Source organism: Cnephaeus nilssonii (genome assembly GCF_951640355.1).
Source record: "Cnephaeus nilssonii genome assembly, chromosome: 4".
Classification (NCBI taxonomy): domain Eukaryota; kingdom Metazoa; phylum Chordata; class Mammalia; order Chiroptera; family Vespertilionidae; genus Cnephaeus; species Cnephaeus nilssonii.
The window spans coordinates 72,564,615-72,581,140 of NC_137075.1; the positions used below are offsets into that span (position 1 = coordinate 72,564,615).

At 39.0% G+C, this 16,526-nt stretch overlaps 1 protein-coding gene and 1 pseudogene across 2 annotated transcripts in view; both read right to left on the reverse strand.

Annotated features, from left to right (window-relative positions):
* WDHD1 (WD repeat and HMG-box DNA binding protein 1) overlaps positions 1–16,526 on the reverse strand; it is a 58,281-nt gene that overhangs the window by 24,563 nt on the left and 17,192 nt on the right. The window contains exons 8-12 of the mRNA XM_079768941.1: positions 13,137–13,229; positions 12,267–12,373; positions 11,631–11,772; positions 3,472–3,679; positions 859–1,046 (exon numbers count right to left, since the gene is read on the reverse strand). Coding sequence (XP_079625067.1) covers positions 859–1,046; positions 3,472–3,679; positions 11,631–11,772; positions 12,267–12,373; positions 13,137–13,229 — 738 coding nt within the window. The remainder of the gene's footprint in view (positions 1–858; positions 1,047–3,471; positions 3,680–11,630; positions 11,773–12,266; positions 12,374–13,136; positions 13,230–16,526) is intronic.
* Positions 4,118–8,271, reverse strand: LOC307097562 (putative upstream-binding factor 1-like protein 6; annotated as a pseudogene). Its single transcript has 3 exons — positions 8,021–8,271; positions 5,626–5,678; positions 4,118–5,513 (listed from the first exon to the last, which is right to left on the reverse strand). The product of its transcript is annotated as a putative upstream-binding factor 1-like protein 6 (transcript).

Genomic DNA, 16,526 nt, shown 5'->3' on the forward strand with positions numbered 1-16,526 from the left:
ATATAAATAACAGCTCTAACACAAATATAACTTTATATAAATAACAGCTGACAACCAAAAATTAAGATTTATTTCGTAATGATTATTGACACAAAGTGTTATTAAAATAAAATGTCACCTTTAATATTTACATATAAATTTCTGCCAGGCCTATACCTTTTAAAAAAGACAACAAGCAAAGTTCTCAGTGGAAAACCTCAAATAATGAACAAAGTGAAATATTAAACACTTTTAGCTCTCAAACTTAAGACAAAAAATCAATATTCATTCATCCATTCAGGAAATATATATTTAATGCCTACTGTGCCATACACGGTTCTAAGTGCTATCAGTAAACAAAATAGAAAAATATTTATCCTGGGGGAGTTTACATTCCAGTGGGGTAGGAGAAGGGGGGGAAGGGGACAGATAGTACTTTTTCATAGATGTATCACATAATATACTATAAAAGCTGCCTTCTAAAAAATATTTTCTAACCAGCATTCTGGAGTCAGTATAATCTCCTATATAAAAACAAACATAATATGTGAAATAAGATTTAGAAGTATAGCCAAGAGGTATCGCAAGATTTAGAGTCACATTTACTTAGGTTCATTATATATCATTTTGCAGAGCAAAATTTTAACACAATTTTCAAAAATAAAGTTGAAATAAGACTAAGGCTGTGAGATAACCATAAAATAAATCAACCACAAAATTAAAATCAACCAGAGTGCTCCAGGCTAGTTTTTTAAAAATATTTTTAAAAAAATCAAGTGTTTTAAAAATACTTTTTACCAAACTAATTAGCTATAGTGAGATAAAATGCTTAAAAGTGAGAAAAACTATTTAAAAGTTCAGTGTAGACCCAAGGCTTACCATGAATCTGTGAGTGAGATGTGAGGGTGTAGAACCTGACTGAAATGGCTTTTGCCGGGGAGTTGGCATTGGCCCATCATATAATGGCCTTTGGGATGTTACAAGTGGTAGGTTGTAAATGCTGTCTGCTTGATCATCTTCCTCCTTCTCTTTCAGAAGACTAGAACCAGTTTTTAGCAATGTAATATCTAAAATACAAAGGATTATAATTGGAGAACCATAAATACCAATGACCTGGCAAAATAAAAGCATAATGAAATCCAATAACCTTTTCGGTCAAACTTAGTAACACCAACAGGCTATTTACCTCTTTCACTTTGTTAACATTTGCAGTGATGGTGCAAAAGCAATGGAGGGTAAAACTACTGGTGCTTTAGCATTAATCAAGGCAGGGGCACCAATCTATTAGTGGTCAATGCATTGTTAACCACCACTCAATTACAACAAAAATATAATTTTATTAAATCTTGATCACTGTACAAATTTTTTAAAAATGTTCTCTGTGTTAAAATAGGAAGTGTACATAGATATGATGGTTGTCTCAACAATAAAGCATTTGAGCAATTGAGTTGTAAGCTGAATTGATTTTTTTCATGAAACACCATTTTTACTTAAAAGAATGCCAGATAAACTATAGTTATGCAGATCTGGGGCTTTGGCAAACATTTTCTTGAAAATAAATAACTGGCAGAATTTGTTGCCAATGATAAAATTTGAGCTTACAAACAAAAATCAAAATATTGGAAAACTTGTATCGGTGGCACCATGAGCTTGATTGCTTCCCAATATTTAAAAACTTCTGATGAGATTGGTGATGATAGTAACAAATATATTTTGGATAATGCATTCATATTAGGAAGGTCCAAAAACCTCAGTGAGCCAGTATTTACCAAATTACCAATGCATATTACAAAATCAAACATGGTAAAAGATCAATTCAAAGTTCAAGTTAGACCAATGGATTTTTAATATATATATATATATATATATATATATATATATATATATATATATATATATATATTTCAGAGAGGGAGGGAGAGGGAGAGAGATAGAAACATCAATAATGAGAGAGAATAATTGATTGGCTGCCTCCTGCATGTCCCCTACTGGGGATCGAGTCTGCAACCCAGGCATATGCCCCTGACCAGAATCAAAACCGAGCCTCTTAAGTCCGCAGGCCGACTCTATCCACTGAGCAAAACCAGCTAGGGCAGACCAATAGATTTTAATGTAATAGGGTTGAAAAGTTTTCAAGCCCTGGCTGAGTAGCTCAGTTGGTTAGAGCATGGCCCCGCTTCGCCAAGGTTGTAGGTTTGATTTCCGGTGAGGGTATATACAAAAAGCAACCAATGAATACATAAATAAGTGGAACAACAAATAGATATTTCTCTCTCTTCCTCTCTCTCAAAAATCAATAAATTTAAAATAAAAGTTTTCAGATTTCACATTGCAAATAATATTTAAGAAGCTTTCATGTGTTCAGTTTTTTGGTACAGTAGCAAAGAAGAATATCCACACTTATTTAAATAGGCTATTAAAATACTTCTTCCTTTTCAAACTACATTTTTGTGCGGGACTGATTTTTCTTCATAAACTTCCAGCAAAAACAATATATAGCAGTACGATGAGCTCTTGAGACCAAATCATTCACAAATGATTCTATTCTATAAACTCAATATGATTTAAATGCAGCACAATTTACCACTGTACATTGGCATTTTACTTGTTAGCATTCAAAGGTATTACTATAGTATGTAAGTTGTTACAACAGGCATTTTATTCGAAAGTTTTTAATTATAATCTCAATTTCTTTAACAGATATAGTACTATTGAGGTTATCTATTTCTTCTTGAGTTAACTTGGGAGTTTGTATCTTTCAAAGAATTTGTCCACTTTATCTAATTTGTTGAATTTATGGGCAAAAGTTGCTAGTAATATGCTATTATCCTTATTATTTTAATAACAGTGCTGACTTACATAAACATAATGTGAACTACAAATGTAATTTTAAATTTTCTAGTATCCATATTTTAAAAATTAAAAACATGGATAATTAATTTTAATAATATATTGCATTTAAAATATAATTTTAGCATGTACTTAATGTAAAAAATGATTAAAATATTTTATGTTCTTTTTTTCATACTATCCTTGAAAAGTTGGTTGCATTATACACTTAACATTTCTTAATTTAAACTAGCCACATTTCAAGTGCTCAATAACCACATGTGGCTAGTGGTTACTGTTTTGGATAGTGTAGATCTATAGGATCTACGGTGATGAACCCTTTTTCAGCACTTATATCAGTAATTTGTGTTTTCTCTTTCTTTTCTTGATCAGTCAGGATAGAGATTTATCAATTTTATTGATCTTTACAAAGAAATACCTTTTCACTTAATTGACTTTTTATTATTATAGTTTTATTATTGACAATTTCATTGAATTCTGCTTTTTATTATTTCCTTTCTTCTGCTTGCTTGGGGTTAATTTCCTCTTCTCTTTTTAATTTGCTAAAGCAAAAACTTAGCTCATTGACTTTAAATAAAAGTTTTAATAAAAACTGAGATTAATCAGCAGGATAGATCATCATATCTACAAGTCAATTCATACCAACTGAGTTTTCATCATCTTCTAGGAAGTGACTTCGCTGTCTAGGACGACCTGAAGCCTGCATGATGTCATCATCCTCATCATCATTTATAATCCCTTTTGAAAAAGAGGGGGTCTCGACTGTATTGTCATTTAGAAAATCACCAGCATTACTTGTATCATCTCCATCAAAAAGATCATTGTAATCCTTTTCCACTCTGCTAGATACCTTGAACAAATGAATACAAATGAGAAAATATTAGTGAACTATTTTGATAAGCTCAATTACTCAAAAGGCAATCTTTTAACATGTACCTATAAACTCTATTAAGCAATGCCCTGATAAGATTAATTAATTAGTAAGTGTATTTATGAGGATTACATTTATATAAGACTTAGTCCTTATCTTAAATGCCTTGTAGTCTATGAATGGGCCAGGAATATGGAATAGAGTGTGCATATACCCAAATACCAGGCAAGTTTTATTCCCCAAAAGTCATTTCCCAGAGAAGAAATCACCTACAAGTCCCTAATTATGACATTCTCTCATTTACTTTTATTTTGAACAAAATACTACTTAGGTAAGATATATTTGCTCTAAATTATCTCAGTTAAGGCTAGTTTTGTTTTGTTTGTTTTTTGATGCTTATAGAAGTAAACAGAATAGAACCAATAGAAAAACAAAGAAATTCAATGGAGTTCATCATTGATTCCTAGGAATACAAACATACCATGTATTAAATGTAAACAGTTTTTGAGATCACTTTAACTGCCTTCTATTAGGGAAGGGAAGGATTTGGTGCCTTTTTCCAACCACCTCTATCCCCATGTATACATGCACACTATTCTCCTACCCTAATCTTCCCAATATAGACATATTCTCATTTTGGTCGGATCAATAGTATTTACATTATTATGACCATGTAAATGCTATTCATAACAATACTTATAAAGTACTGTGCTAGAGACTTTTCTAATTTTTTTGGTTTTGCCATCTTTTTAAATTAATCTGATAAATAAATTTTGTCCACAGTAGCAATTGAAGTAAAAACCCCAATTTTTTTTAAAGGCAACTATCCTACTTCTAATCAATCAAATCTTCCCTTTCTCAGTTCCACTGCAAGAGTCCTGAGAGAAAGTAAGGGTCATTGGCTCATAGGTGTCCCTACTACTTCGGGCATGTAGGTGAGGAGAGCAAAACTTCTCACCTCAGAAAACTCAATCCAATCCAGTGCACCCTCCACAGTCCAAATATCATTGTTTATTTCAAGAGTCTTAAGTGCATGGAGTTTCTCTGGGGACTTGGGGTATAGAGGAAAGCCAGAGGTCTTGCACAAGATCTCTTCTTTATAACAAGTCCTATTTTCTTTTGAGGAGGGAAGGAAAGAAGGAAGAAAATGATAAGGGACAGGGAAAAGAGCCCTTTAATGTGATGGCAGTGCCAAGGACGTTTGTTGGGAAGTTCTCCATCCCACCATTTAGTTGGGAGTTTGAGTCAGAGGCATCTCCTGAGGGAGGTGAGCTGGAGCTGCTGCCCTCATATTCATCTTCATCGCCCTGCTGGAGTCTGAGAAACTACTGCCTCTGTCTTCTCCCCAACTCCCTTATTTTCTCCTGATCCCTGTAAGGCATGAGAATGGCCCCCAATAGTCTGATGATTCTGTCTCTGGAGCTGGCGACCCTACTCCTCTCCAAGCCTTTCTTAGAGTCCTTGCTGATGGAGACTGCACATCTGTCCTGATGATCTTGGGGTCTGGACCTCCATTCATGTTCATGTTCTTATGCTTAGTATAGGTTCTCTATATAAGGAGCGTACTCTTGAGCCAGTAATCCAGGTCCACCTTGTAACTGTTTCTACAGCTCCTCAGCTGCTTCTTATAATGCTCCTTCCAGCTCTGCAGGATGTGCTGCCAGTGTCTGCCAATTCCCACCAGGTGCTCGGGCAGGCCTTGCAGTTCCCTACTCGACCACAAATCCTTCATGGGGGCTTCTTGGGCTCTCCATGGAATTTTATCTTCTCAGAAAAAATAGTTTTCAGGGGGAAACTTCACTTTCACATTTTCCTAAAAGTTCTTTTGGGCTTTGGTTGGGCTCTTTTTGAGGACAACAGATTTCTTGGAGTTCCAGACTAGATCAGGGTGGTCCTTCCTAAACTGAGCCAGTTTTCCCTCAAACTCCTTTCTCCTTCTGGAAAAATGAATATATTTCAGCTTCATTTGCTCTGGGAGCTCTTTGTATTTATTTTTTTTGTTTAACCTTTTGCACTCGGATGTCGATTGTGACTCGACACGGTTAGCATTAGAATAAAGGAATCGAGAAAAAAGCAAGCGAGTGCAAAGGGTTAATTTAATAAATCTTTATTGTTCAGATTATTACAATTGTTCCTCTTTCCCCCCCCCCTAGCTCCCCTCCACCCAGTTCCCACCCCACCCTCTGCCCTTACCTCCCCCCCACTATCCTCATCCATAGGTGTACGATTTTTGTCCAGTCTCTTCCTGCACCCCCCACACCCCTTTCCCCCCGAGAATTGTCAGTCCACTCCCTTTCTATGCCCCTGATTCTATTATATTCACCAGTTTATTCTGATCATCAGATTTTTTATTCACTTGTTGATAGACATGTATTTGTTGTTCATAACTTTTATCTTTACCTTTTTCTTCTTCTTCCTCTTCTTAAAGAATACCTTTCAGCATTTCATATAATACTGGTTTGGTGGTGATGAACTCCTTTAGCTTTTTCTTATCTGTGAAGCTCTTTATCTGACCTTCAATTCTGAATGATAGCTTTGCTGGGTAATCTTGGTTGTAGGTTCTTGCTATTCATCACTTTGAATATTTCTTGCCACTCCCGTCTGGCCTGCATAGTTTCTGTTTAGAAATCAGCTGACAATCGTATGGGTGCCCCCTTGTAGGTAATTAACTGTTTTTCTCTTGCTGTTTTTAATGTTCTCTCTTGTCTTTTGCTCTTGGCATTTTAATTATGATGTGTCTTGGTGTGGTCCTCTTTGGATTCCTTTTGTTTGGGGTTCTGTGCGCTTCCTGGACTTGTAAGTCTATTTTTTTCACCAGGTGGGGGAAGTTTTCGGTCATTATTTCTTCAAATAGGTTTTCAGTATCTTGCTCTCTCTTCTTCTGGCACCCCCATAATTCGGATGTTGGTACACTTGAGGTTGTTCCAGAGGCTCCTTACACTATCTTCAAATATTTTTGGATTCTTTTTTCTTTTTGCTTTTCCGGTTGAGTGTTTTTTTGCTTCTTTGTATTTCAAATCTTTGACTTGATTCTTGCGGTCCTCTAGTCTGCTGTTAGGTCTCTATAATATTTTTAATTTCAGTCAGTGTATGCTTAATTTCTAGTTGGTCCTTTTTCATATCCTCGATGGTCTCGCTAAATTTATCGGCCTTTTCTAGGAAATGCTTGAAAAACCTTATAATCCTGGTTTTAAACTCTATATCCAGTCGTTTGCTTTCCTCCATTTCTTTCATTTGTGATCTATTTCTTTGTCTCCGCATTTCCGCTGCTTCCCTGAGTTGGTAGAGTAGCTTTGTGTGGTAGGTGTCCTATAGGGCCCAGTGGCTTAGCCTCCCCAGTTACCTGAGGTGGACACTCTTGATGCACCCCTTTGTGGACTGTGTGCACAGCCTTGTTGTAGTTAAGTCTTGATTGTTGTTGGTTTCACTGGGAGGAATTGACCTCCCGGCCAACAGGCTGTGAGGATCAGCTGTGTCTACGCTGGGAGAACTTCTGTGCTGGAGACACCCTAATGAGACAAGACTTGCAAAACTGCAAAAGCCTCTGTGCTCAGCTTGGATGGGGCAGAGTCTCAGCGCTGAGCAGACAGCCTTGGCTTCCCATCAGCCCTGCCCTAAGAGGCCCCTGGGTTTCAGTGTCCCTTAGTAATCGCTGCAAGCACCTCTGAGAGAAAGCCGCCCTCGAGTTTCGCCCACTGCCAGATAGTCCAGTTTCTCCCCGAATGAGTCTGGGTTCCCAGAAACTCGCCCAGAACTGGAGTTCAGCGCAGTCGGGAGCTTCCATCTCCCTCCCGCTGTAGAAAGCCAGCTGCACACTCAGCCACCCATGCACTCAGCAGTCAGTCCTCTCTGCGCGCTCACGTCTCCGGACCTCTGCCTTCCGCAGCTCCCCTGAGTCTCAGTGTGCTTTCTCTTTTCCTGACAGTCCAGATTCCCCCCGAATAAGTCTGGTTTCCCAGAGTCTCGCCCGGGACTGGAGTTCAGCGCAGTCAGGAGCTTCCATCTCCCTCCCACTTTAGAAAGCCAGCCGCGCACTCAGCCGCCCGTCCTCTCCGCGCGTGCGTCTCTGTATCTCAGCCTTTTGCAGCTCCTGTGAGTCTCAATGTGCTTTCCTCTTTCCTTCTAGTTGTAGAATTTCCACTCAGCCAGCTTTCCTGTGGTGTCCGTTTTGCCTTTTAGTTGTAGTTTTAATATTGCTGTGCGAGGGAGCAGTTTAGGTGTTTACCTATGCTGCCATCTTGGTTTCTCCACTCTTTGTATTTCTTAAACAGGACATTGGTCAGTTCCTGGTTCCTGAGTTTGTGGTGCATTTAGAAGTACTGGAGCTTTTTTCCTTGAATTAGTGGAGGCAAGCAGTCAGGGGCTTCTTGGGTAAGTTAGAATGTTTCTTGTGATTTTTTGCTTTTGTAGGAATTTTTAACACATTCTTTAGCTTCTAGAACTAATTCTTTCAAAGTATGAATCTTTCTCAAATTATAAGACATTTCTAAACATTTGAGTTTGTGCATTTCTCCAGAAAAACTGCTTTTTCTCAATCCATCTGTTACTGGCTTGTTTTGAATGTGTGGTAGTCATTGGGTAGAAGGTTATCCTCCATGCATTTCTTTTTTTTTTTTTAATCTTTATTGTTGAGATTATTACAGGTGTCCCTCTTTTTTCCCCCTGCATTACCCCCTCTACCCAGTTCCCGCCCCACCCCAGGCCTTTGCCACCCTATTGTCTGTGTTCATAGGTAATGCATATATGCATAAGAACTTTGTTTAATCTCTTCCCACCCCCACCCCCCTTCCCTTTGAAAATTGTCAGTCTGTTCCATTCCATGCCTCTGATTCAATTTTACTCACCGGTTTATTCTCTTCATTAGATTTGTTTGTTTATTTTTATTTTCAGATTCAACTGTTGATAGGTATGTATTTGTTGCCATTTTGTTGTTCATATTTTTTTATCTTTTTCTTCTTCTCCCTCATCTTAAAGAATACCCTTCAAACATTTCATCTATCTATCTATTTATCTATCTATCTATATAAAAGCCTAAGCAACTGGCTAACTAGCCAACGGCCAACCGTCCAGTAGCTATGACACACACTGAACACCAGGGGGCAGATGCTCAATGCAGGAGTGGAAACCACAGGCATGGAAACATGGAACAGATTGATGAATCTCAGAGGGAAGCAGGGAGGGGGGAGGGCGGGAAGAAATTAACCAAAGACCTTATATGCATACTAGAGGCCCTGTGCACTGATTCATGCACCGGTGGGGTCCCTCGGCCTGGCCTGTGCCCTCTCACAATCCAGGACCCTTCGGGGGATGTCAGAGAGCTGGTTTCGGACTGATCCCCGCAGGGCAGGCCGAGGGACTCCACCGGTGCACGAATCTGTTCACCAGGCCTCTAGTAGCTTTATAATGTCTTTACATAGTTGTCTTGGCTATTAGGCAATGCCATCTTTAAGTCTTTGGGCCACTTACATGGTTCTAACAGTCAAGACACCTCAGCAGAATCTCAAACTTGTTCAAAATTACTTGGTGAATTATTTCTGGATGTCTTGCAGGATGATTCTAAGTTTCTGGTGTTTGAAGAAGGATATTATTATAAATTTATTGAAAAAAGATGTCAGATTGCTCAGATCTTTTACTGAGACAATGTTTCCTTCATACCATAGAAGAAGCTTCCCTGGACCACTAACTCTCTAGAAACTGTGTTCATCTTCCAACCACAAAGCTACTAAAGTCACATGAATTTTTCTTGATCTTCCTTTTTTGATCTCTAATTCATTTAATCCTCACAATAACTCTAGATGCTGGCATTACTCCTATTCTCATTTTACAGGTGTAATACATTATGATCCAGTTTCCTTTCTTCTACAACTTTTTGTTTTTCCTGGAGTTAAGAATCTTCTCTCTCTTTAGGTCTTTTTTTCTTGAACAAATTTTCCTGATTCCGAACCTGCTGCCTAAAAAGCACAAGACTGGCTGACATTGCTCTGGGACCCAAGTATAAAAAATTAACTGGGAATTTCAACATATACACTTTTACTTAATCCCTTTCAGTATATTATTCCCTCTTCACCCAATGTCACGAGACTGGTAAGTATGCCTAGACCAAAGACCTTTTCTTTTTTTTAAAGATAAGACTAGCCGGAACCAGTATGGCTCAGTGGATAGAGTGTCGGCCTGCGGACTGAGGGGTCCCAGGTTCGATTCTGGTCAGGGGCATGTACTTTGGTTGCGGGCACGTCCCCAGTGGGGGGTGTGCAGGAGGCGGCTGATCCATGTTTCTCTCTCATCGATGTTTCTAGCTCTCTATCCCTCTCCCTTCCTCTCTGTAAAAAATCAATAAAATATATTTTAAAAAAAGATAAGATCAGTAATCTTTTTATTGTTACTATTATTATTATCAACTAGAGGTCCAGTGCACGAATTCGTGCAAGGGTGGGGTCCGGCAGGCCCACCCCAATCGGGCCGGGCCAGCTGGGGGGAGGGGATGTGGGCGGTTGGCCAGCCGGCCCTGCCTCTTAGTCGAACTCCCAGTCAAACTCCTGGTCGAGGGGACAATTTGCATATTAGCCTTTTATTATATAGGACTTGAGAGACATCAATTTGTTGTTCCACTTATTTATGCATTCCTTGGTTGATTCTTGTATGTACCCTGACTGGGGATCAAACCCGTAACCTTGGCATATTGGGATGATGCTCTAACTAAATGTGCTATCTGTTCAGGGAAACTTTCTCTATTTTACCTTTACTAAAAAATAAATCTCCGGCATTCTACCAGAATATGTATGGGGGTGAGGGAGGGGAGTTATCCAGGCTGTACACACTGATATTGAGACTGGAGGGATCTACTTGCTTATGTTTTCAGCCCTACTTTTAGAAGTACCTAGTGCTATGAAATTCTCAATCTTTGAGGAGTCATCTAGGCAAGCTGAACTAGACCTGTTTTCCTCAACTGACATCTTAGAATTCAACTTTTTGAAAAGGTAAAGGTAGTCTCCAATCATGATTTTACTTTCCAGCTTCCAAAATACTGTTACCATCTTCACTTCAACTGACTTTCTTAACCTTATGGGATTGTGCATTTTTAAAAATTCCTTTAGTGTAGTTTTAATGGGGGTTTGAGGTATCAGGTATCAGGTATCTGAGCAGAAACAAATGTATGTATAAAGTCTACAATCTTCAACTGGAAGACCAAGACTTGAAATATGAATGGGTATATCTGCCAGGCAGGAAGAATAATGAACAAAAGCAAGGAGGTATAAAACAAGGTGGACTGATTTGCTTTTTCCTTTCTCTCTCTCTCTCTTTTTTAATTTGTTTTATTTATTTTTCAAGATGGACTGTTTAGAGCAAGCCTTCAATAGGGCTGCATGGCTAAGCATAAGAGGTATATGGGGAACTCTAAAAGTTAAGGCTAATTCAGAGCAGAAAAAGTTTATAGCCTAAAACTAAGTTACAATTATTAACCTAATTTTTATCTATGAAACATTTACAAGCATACCTCATTTTATTATGCTTCACAGATAATGCATTTTTTACAAATTGAAGGTAAATACCCTCTATCAGCAAAAACATTACAACACACTGAAGGCTCAAAAGATGATTAATAATTTTTAGCAAGAAAGTATTTAACTAACAATCCCAAAAATACCTAGATAGGAAAACAGTATTTCACAAAGGTGTTTCTTAGCAAGTCAAGGGATAATAAAAGGCACTATATAAAGGGGAAAAAACAGCTTCTTAGTAAAATATATTTGGGAAACATTAGGTTAAACAAGTTTAAACAGTTTTCTTTATTATAGAATCACTACTGAGTATCTAATATAGTTACACGAATTGTAATTTTCCAAGAAAGTAATGTAGTTTGTGATGCTTTCCAAATCCATATAACCACAAAAAGATGTTCAAGAAACTGTTCTAGCATATTACTTATTACCTTACTGCTTGATATCTTTCCATTGGGGTTACAAACATTCTCCAAGAGCCCTAGATTTCCTTCTGCATCAGTATAAGCTATTCGACCACAAGTAGGATGCCAGGCCAGGCCACAAATTGCATAACCTTTCTCATGTTTCACCCTAAAAATTAAAAAGTAAGTTCTTAAGGCACTGTCAAGAAAAATATAAGTTATACATTTCTTTAGGTAAATTTTAGTTAGAAAAGGTTAAAGGGTAATAATTATACACGATTGCCCCAAAGAGGGAGGCCCAGGCTACCCCACAGCGGCACTGCAGCAGGTGGGTGGGGCCTCCTTCTGAGGGGATGATCCATCACGGAGTCCTGGCTGGGTGGGCAGGGCCTACCTCTTTGGGGCGATCAATTGCAGGGCTCCCAGACTGTGAGAGGGCGCAGGCCGAGCTGAGGAACCCTCCTCCCCCTGCCCCAAGTGCATGAATTTCGTGCACCGGGCCTCTAGTCAATAAATAAAAAGGTTAAATGACTTTTGACACACTAGTAGGTTTTTGTTTGCATTTTGATAATCTAATAATTACAAATTTGAAATGTTTCATAAGACAAGCAAAAGCCTAATTAAAATAAGCAATGAAGAGAAAAAAGATACAATGAATCATACCTTTCCATGCAATCTTTGGTTTCCACATTCCAAACTATAATTGAACCATTAATACTCCCTGCAGCTAAATATTGCCCACAAGGAGACCAGGTTACTATATTGAGGGTCTATAAAGAAAAAACAATAAATGACAATTTTGTATAATTTGAAACTAAACACTTACCTTACCAAATTCAAATTTGTATAACCCTTATTCAATATATTCCAGGTAACTTCTAATTAGGTCTGAAAACAAAGCTTGCTTACTTCTTTCTTTTTCAATAATTTTCAACTACTATAAACAGCTATTAATTTATCATGAGAAAATTATACTGGCACAATTTTAAAAGGAAAATCTAAAAAAAAGTTATTATCCTGGAAAGAGAGATAACACAAGGTATCCTGTTAGCAGTCACTATCAAGATAAAGAGAAGTAGTCAGTGAAGTGAACCTTAATAAGCCATTGCTCAACTACTGGGCTTCTGTTTCCTTAACTGCAAAATGGGTGTGTGAGAGTGAAAGTGAGAGAGAGAGAATACAGACCAAAAACTTTTCCTGCTCTAAAATTGTAGAGTCTATGATCATAAATCTCAGTAAAACTCATTTAAAAATAAAGGTCAAATACTGCTAACATGAGAATAACTTCTTCTAATACTATGTTAGGGTTAAATTTGACTTCTTATAAATTAAAAGATTTTCTTATCAAGTTTCTCAAAGAAAAACTGTCTCGTTATTGGCTAAGTGAAGAAAGGCTAAGGGGAAGAAGATGGACACATACACAACAGACTGAAATTCTCCATTTCTAACAATATTTAACTACAACTGTATTTAGGCAAAGTATGCATGAAATATTCCCTTTAGCCTATTGAAAGTGTCACTTATAAAACCTACCTGAGAGATGAAATTATCTGAAAGATCAAATAGATTATTCCAAGTTTCTCTTCTATATAGCTTAACAGATTTTTCCACAGGAACTGCTAGCAACTATTAGAAAAGATAAACCAATTAAACAAAAGTTTACATTAAATTAAATTGAAAGAGAAAAAAGGCAGAAAATTCATCCCAAGCTTACAAAACAAAACATAAGGGCAAATTTGTATTTTAATTGGCAACTAACAAAACTCAGAAAATTACTTAAAATTTTGATAAGCAAAGAATGAGTGATGGTCACTCCACTGCTTGCATTGAAAAACAGAATGCTTGTTACTATGTTTTTAATACTACTTTTTTAAGGTATCTAAGCCCTTTGGATCCAAAAATTCATCTCATTTACTAGAAGAAATAGAGCCAGAATACTTGAAAATCTTAAGAAAAGGAAATGTATTTTCCTATATATTCTTCCAAAGAAATAGACTAGAAAAAATTTAAAATGGTATATTCTTTTCATGTTACTTTTGACCTTTGACTATATTGTATGTGAAAACCAGACTATCACTATAGCTTCATTTTGTATTCTTTAGTATGAAAGGTTACATATACCAGGTGTACCAGTTAATAATGCGGATTTTTTCAATAGATGGAGTTACACATATGTTGATATATATGCAATTTGATATATATGCTATTTTGTTGTATTGACAGCAAGCTTCAAAACTTCATAGGTCAAACTTGCTGAAGGTGTTAACATCATGGATATTTTTACGCTTGAAAATGTCAAATTTCGTGCCAAAAAAAAGCATTTGTGGGAAGTTTTAATTCATTATTTTGAAGAAAAGTGCTGCTGAAAGTTATCGTATACTTTGCGAAGTTTATGGTGAACATGCTCCATCTCAAGATACTTGTGAACACTGGTTTAAACGCTTTAAAAGTGATCATTTCGATGTGCAAGACAAAGAACGTCCAGGTCAACCGAAAAAGTTTGAAGATCAACAATTACAAGCACTATTGGATGAAGATGTGTGTCAAACTGAAAAACAACTTGCAGAAAGATTAAACGTTGCTCAGCAAACAATTTCCAATCATTTACAAGCAATGGGAAAGATTTTAAAGGAAGGAAAATGGGTGCCACAACAACTGAATGAAAGACAAATGGAAAACCGAAAAGTCATCAGTAAAATGTTGCTTCAATGGCATGAAAGAAAGTCTTTTTTGCATCGAATTGTGACTGGCGATGAAAAGTGGATTTACTTTGAGAATCCCAAATGCTTAAAATCATGGGTTGATCCAGGTCAACCATCAACATCGGCTGCAAGGCCAAATCGATTCGGAAAGAAGATAATGCGTTTGGTGGGATCCGGAAAATGTGGTGTATTATGAGCTTCTAAAACCAGGTGAAACCGTTAATACTGATTGCTACCGATAACAAATAATCAATTTGAATTACACTTTGATCATAAAACAACTGGAATGGGCCAGAAGACACGGCAAAGTAATTTTGCTTCATGATAACGCACCATCACACACTTCAAAACCAGTTAAAGACACGTTAAAAGATCTTGCCTGGGAAGTATTAACCAACCCATTACATTCACCAGACCTTGCTCCTTAGATTACCACTTATTCCAATTGATGGCACACACACTTTCTGAGCAGCACTTCTAAACAAATGAAGAAGTGGAAAATTGGGTCTCTGAATGGTTTGCCTCAAAACAAGAAAAGTTCTACTGGGACGATATCCACAAATTACCTGAAAGATGGGGTAAATGTGTAGCTAGTGATGGACATTACTTTGGATAAAGCACTTTTGATGTTTCTCTTGAAATGATCGTGTTTTCTTTGATTACAAAATCCGCATTATTAACTGATACACCTGGTATTTTCACATTTCTATACACTATCTGCTCATGTCCTTGTTCATCTTGTTTTTTTGAAGACCTAATTAGCTTTATTAAGTGATTCATAAATCTAATGAATTAGGCAGCACCCCATTTAGCAACTAGAAGGGTATTCCCACATCCTTCTATTTGGATCCTATTGATTTATAAGAACTCTATATATTAACTAGAGGCCCAGTGCACGAATTCATGCACGGGTGGGGTCTGGCTGGCCCAGCCTCAATCGGGGTGGATCGGGGCCAGGCCTGTTGGGAGGGGAGACAGCTGGAGGTTGGCCAGCTGGCCCGCCCCAATCAGGGACCGATCAGGACCAGGCTGGCTAGGGGGAGGGCCCATGGGTGATTGGCCAGCAGGCCCCAGCCCTGATTGGGGTGGGGAGATTAACCGGGGATGGGGCCAGTCGTGGGGAGGAGCTATGGGCAAGTGGGCTGGCCGGCCCTGCCCCCAATAGGGGGGGGCCAATTGGGGGTCAGTGGCCTAGAGAGGGGCCGTGGGAGGTTGGCCAGCCAGCCTCACCCCGGATTGGTGTGTGTCGGGGGGGTTGGGTGCGAAGTTGGCTGGGGCAAGGGACCGTGGGCCAATCGGGGTGGTGGGGGGGCCCATCGGGGGCAGGGCCAGCCAGGGGGAGGGGCCACAGGCAGTTGGCCAGTGGCCCTGCCCCTGATTGGGGTGGGGGGCTGATCTGGGGTGGGGCCAGGGGCTGCAGGAGGTTGACCAGCTGTCCCTGCCCCCTATTGGGATAGGCAGGGGGTGATCAGGGGTGGAGCCGGCAGGGGGGAGGGGCTGCGGGCTGATCATGGTGGTGGGGGTCCATTGGGGGTGGGCCTGGCTGGGGGGAGGGGCTGCAGGAGGTTGGCTGGTCAGCCCCACCACCTATTGGGGTAAGGGGGGGGGGCAATCAGGGGCAGAGCAGGCAGGGGGAGGGGCTGTGGGCCCATCGGGGTGGGAGAGGCCGATCAGGGGCAGGGCAAGCCAGGGGGAGGGGCCACGGGAGGTTGGGCGGCCGGCCCCTCACTGGCCACAGTGGGTGTCATAGCGACTGGTTGTTCTGATTGTTACGGCATTCTGGTCCCTGGCTTTTTATATATATAGATGAAGTTAGCTCTCTGTCATATTGTTTCAAACTTCCCAGTTTGTCATTTGTCCTTTGGCTCTGAAATATTTTTTTTTAAAATATATTTTATTGATTTTTTACAGAGAGGAAGAGAGAGGGATAGAGAGTTAGAAACATCGATGATAGAGAAACATCGATCAGCTGCCTCTTGCACACCCCCTACTGGGGATGTGCCCGCAACCAAGGTACATGCCCTTGACCGGAATCGAACCTGGGACCTTTCAGTCCGCAGCCGACGCTCTATCCACTGAGCCAAACCGGTTTCGGCTGAAATATTTTTTTATCATACAAAAATATTTACTTTTTATATTAAATTTATTAATCGGCTTTTCTGAAAAATTTCACACATACAGAAAAGTTGAAAGAATAAAGCAGATTCACCATGTGGTAGGC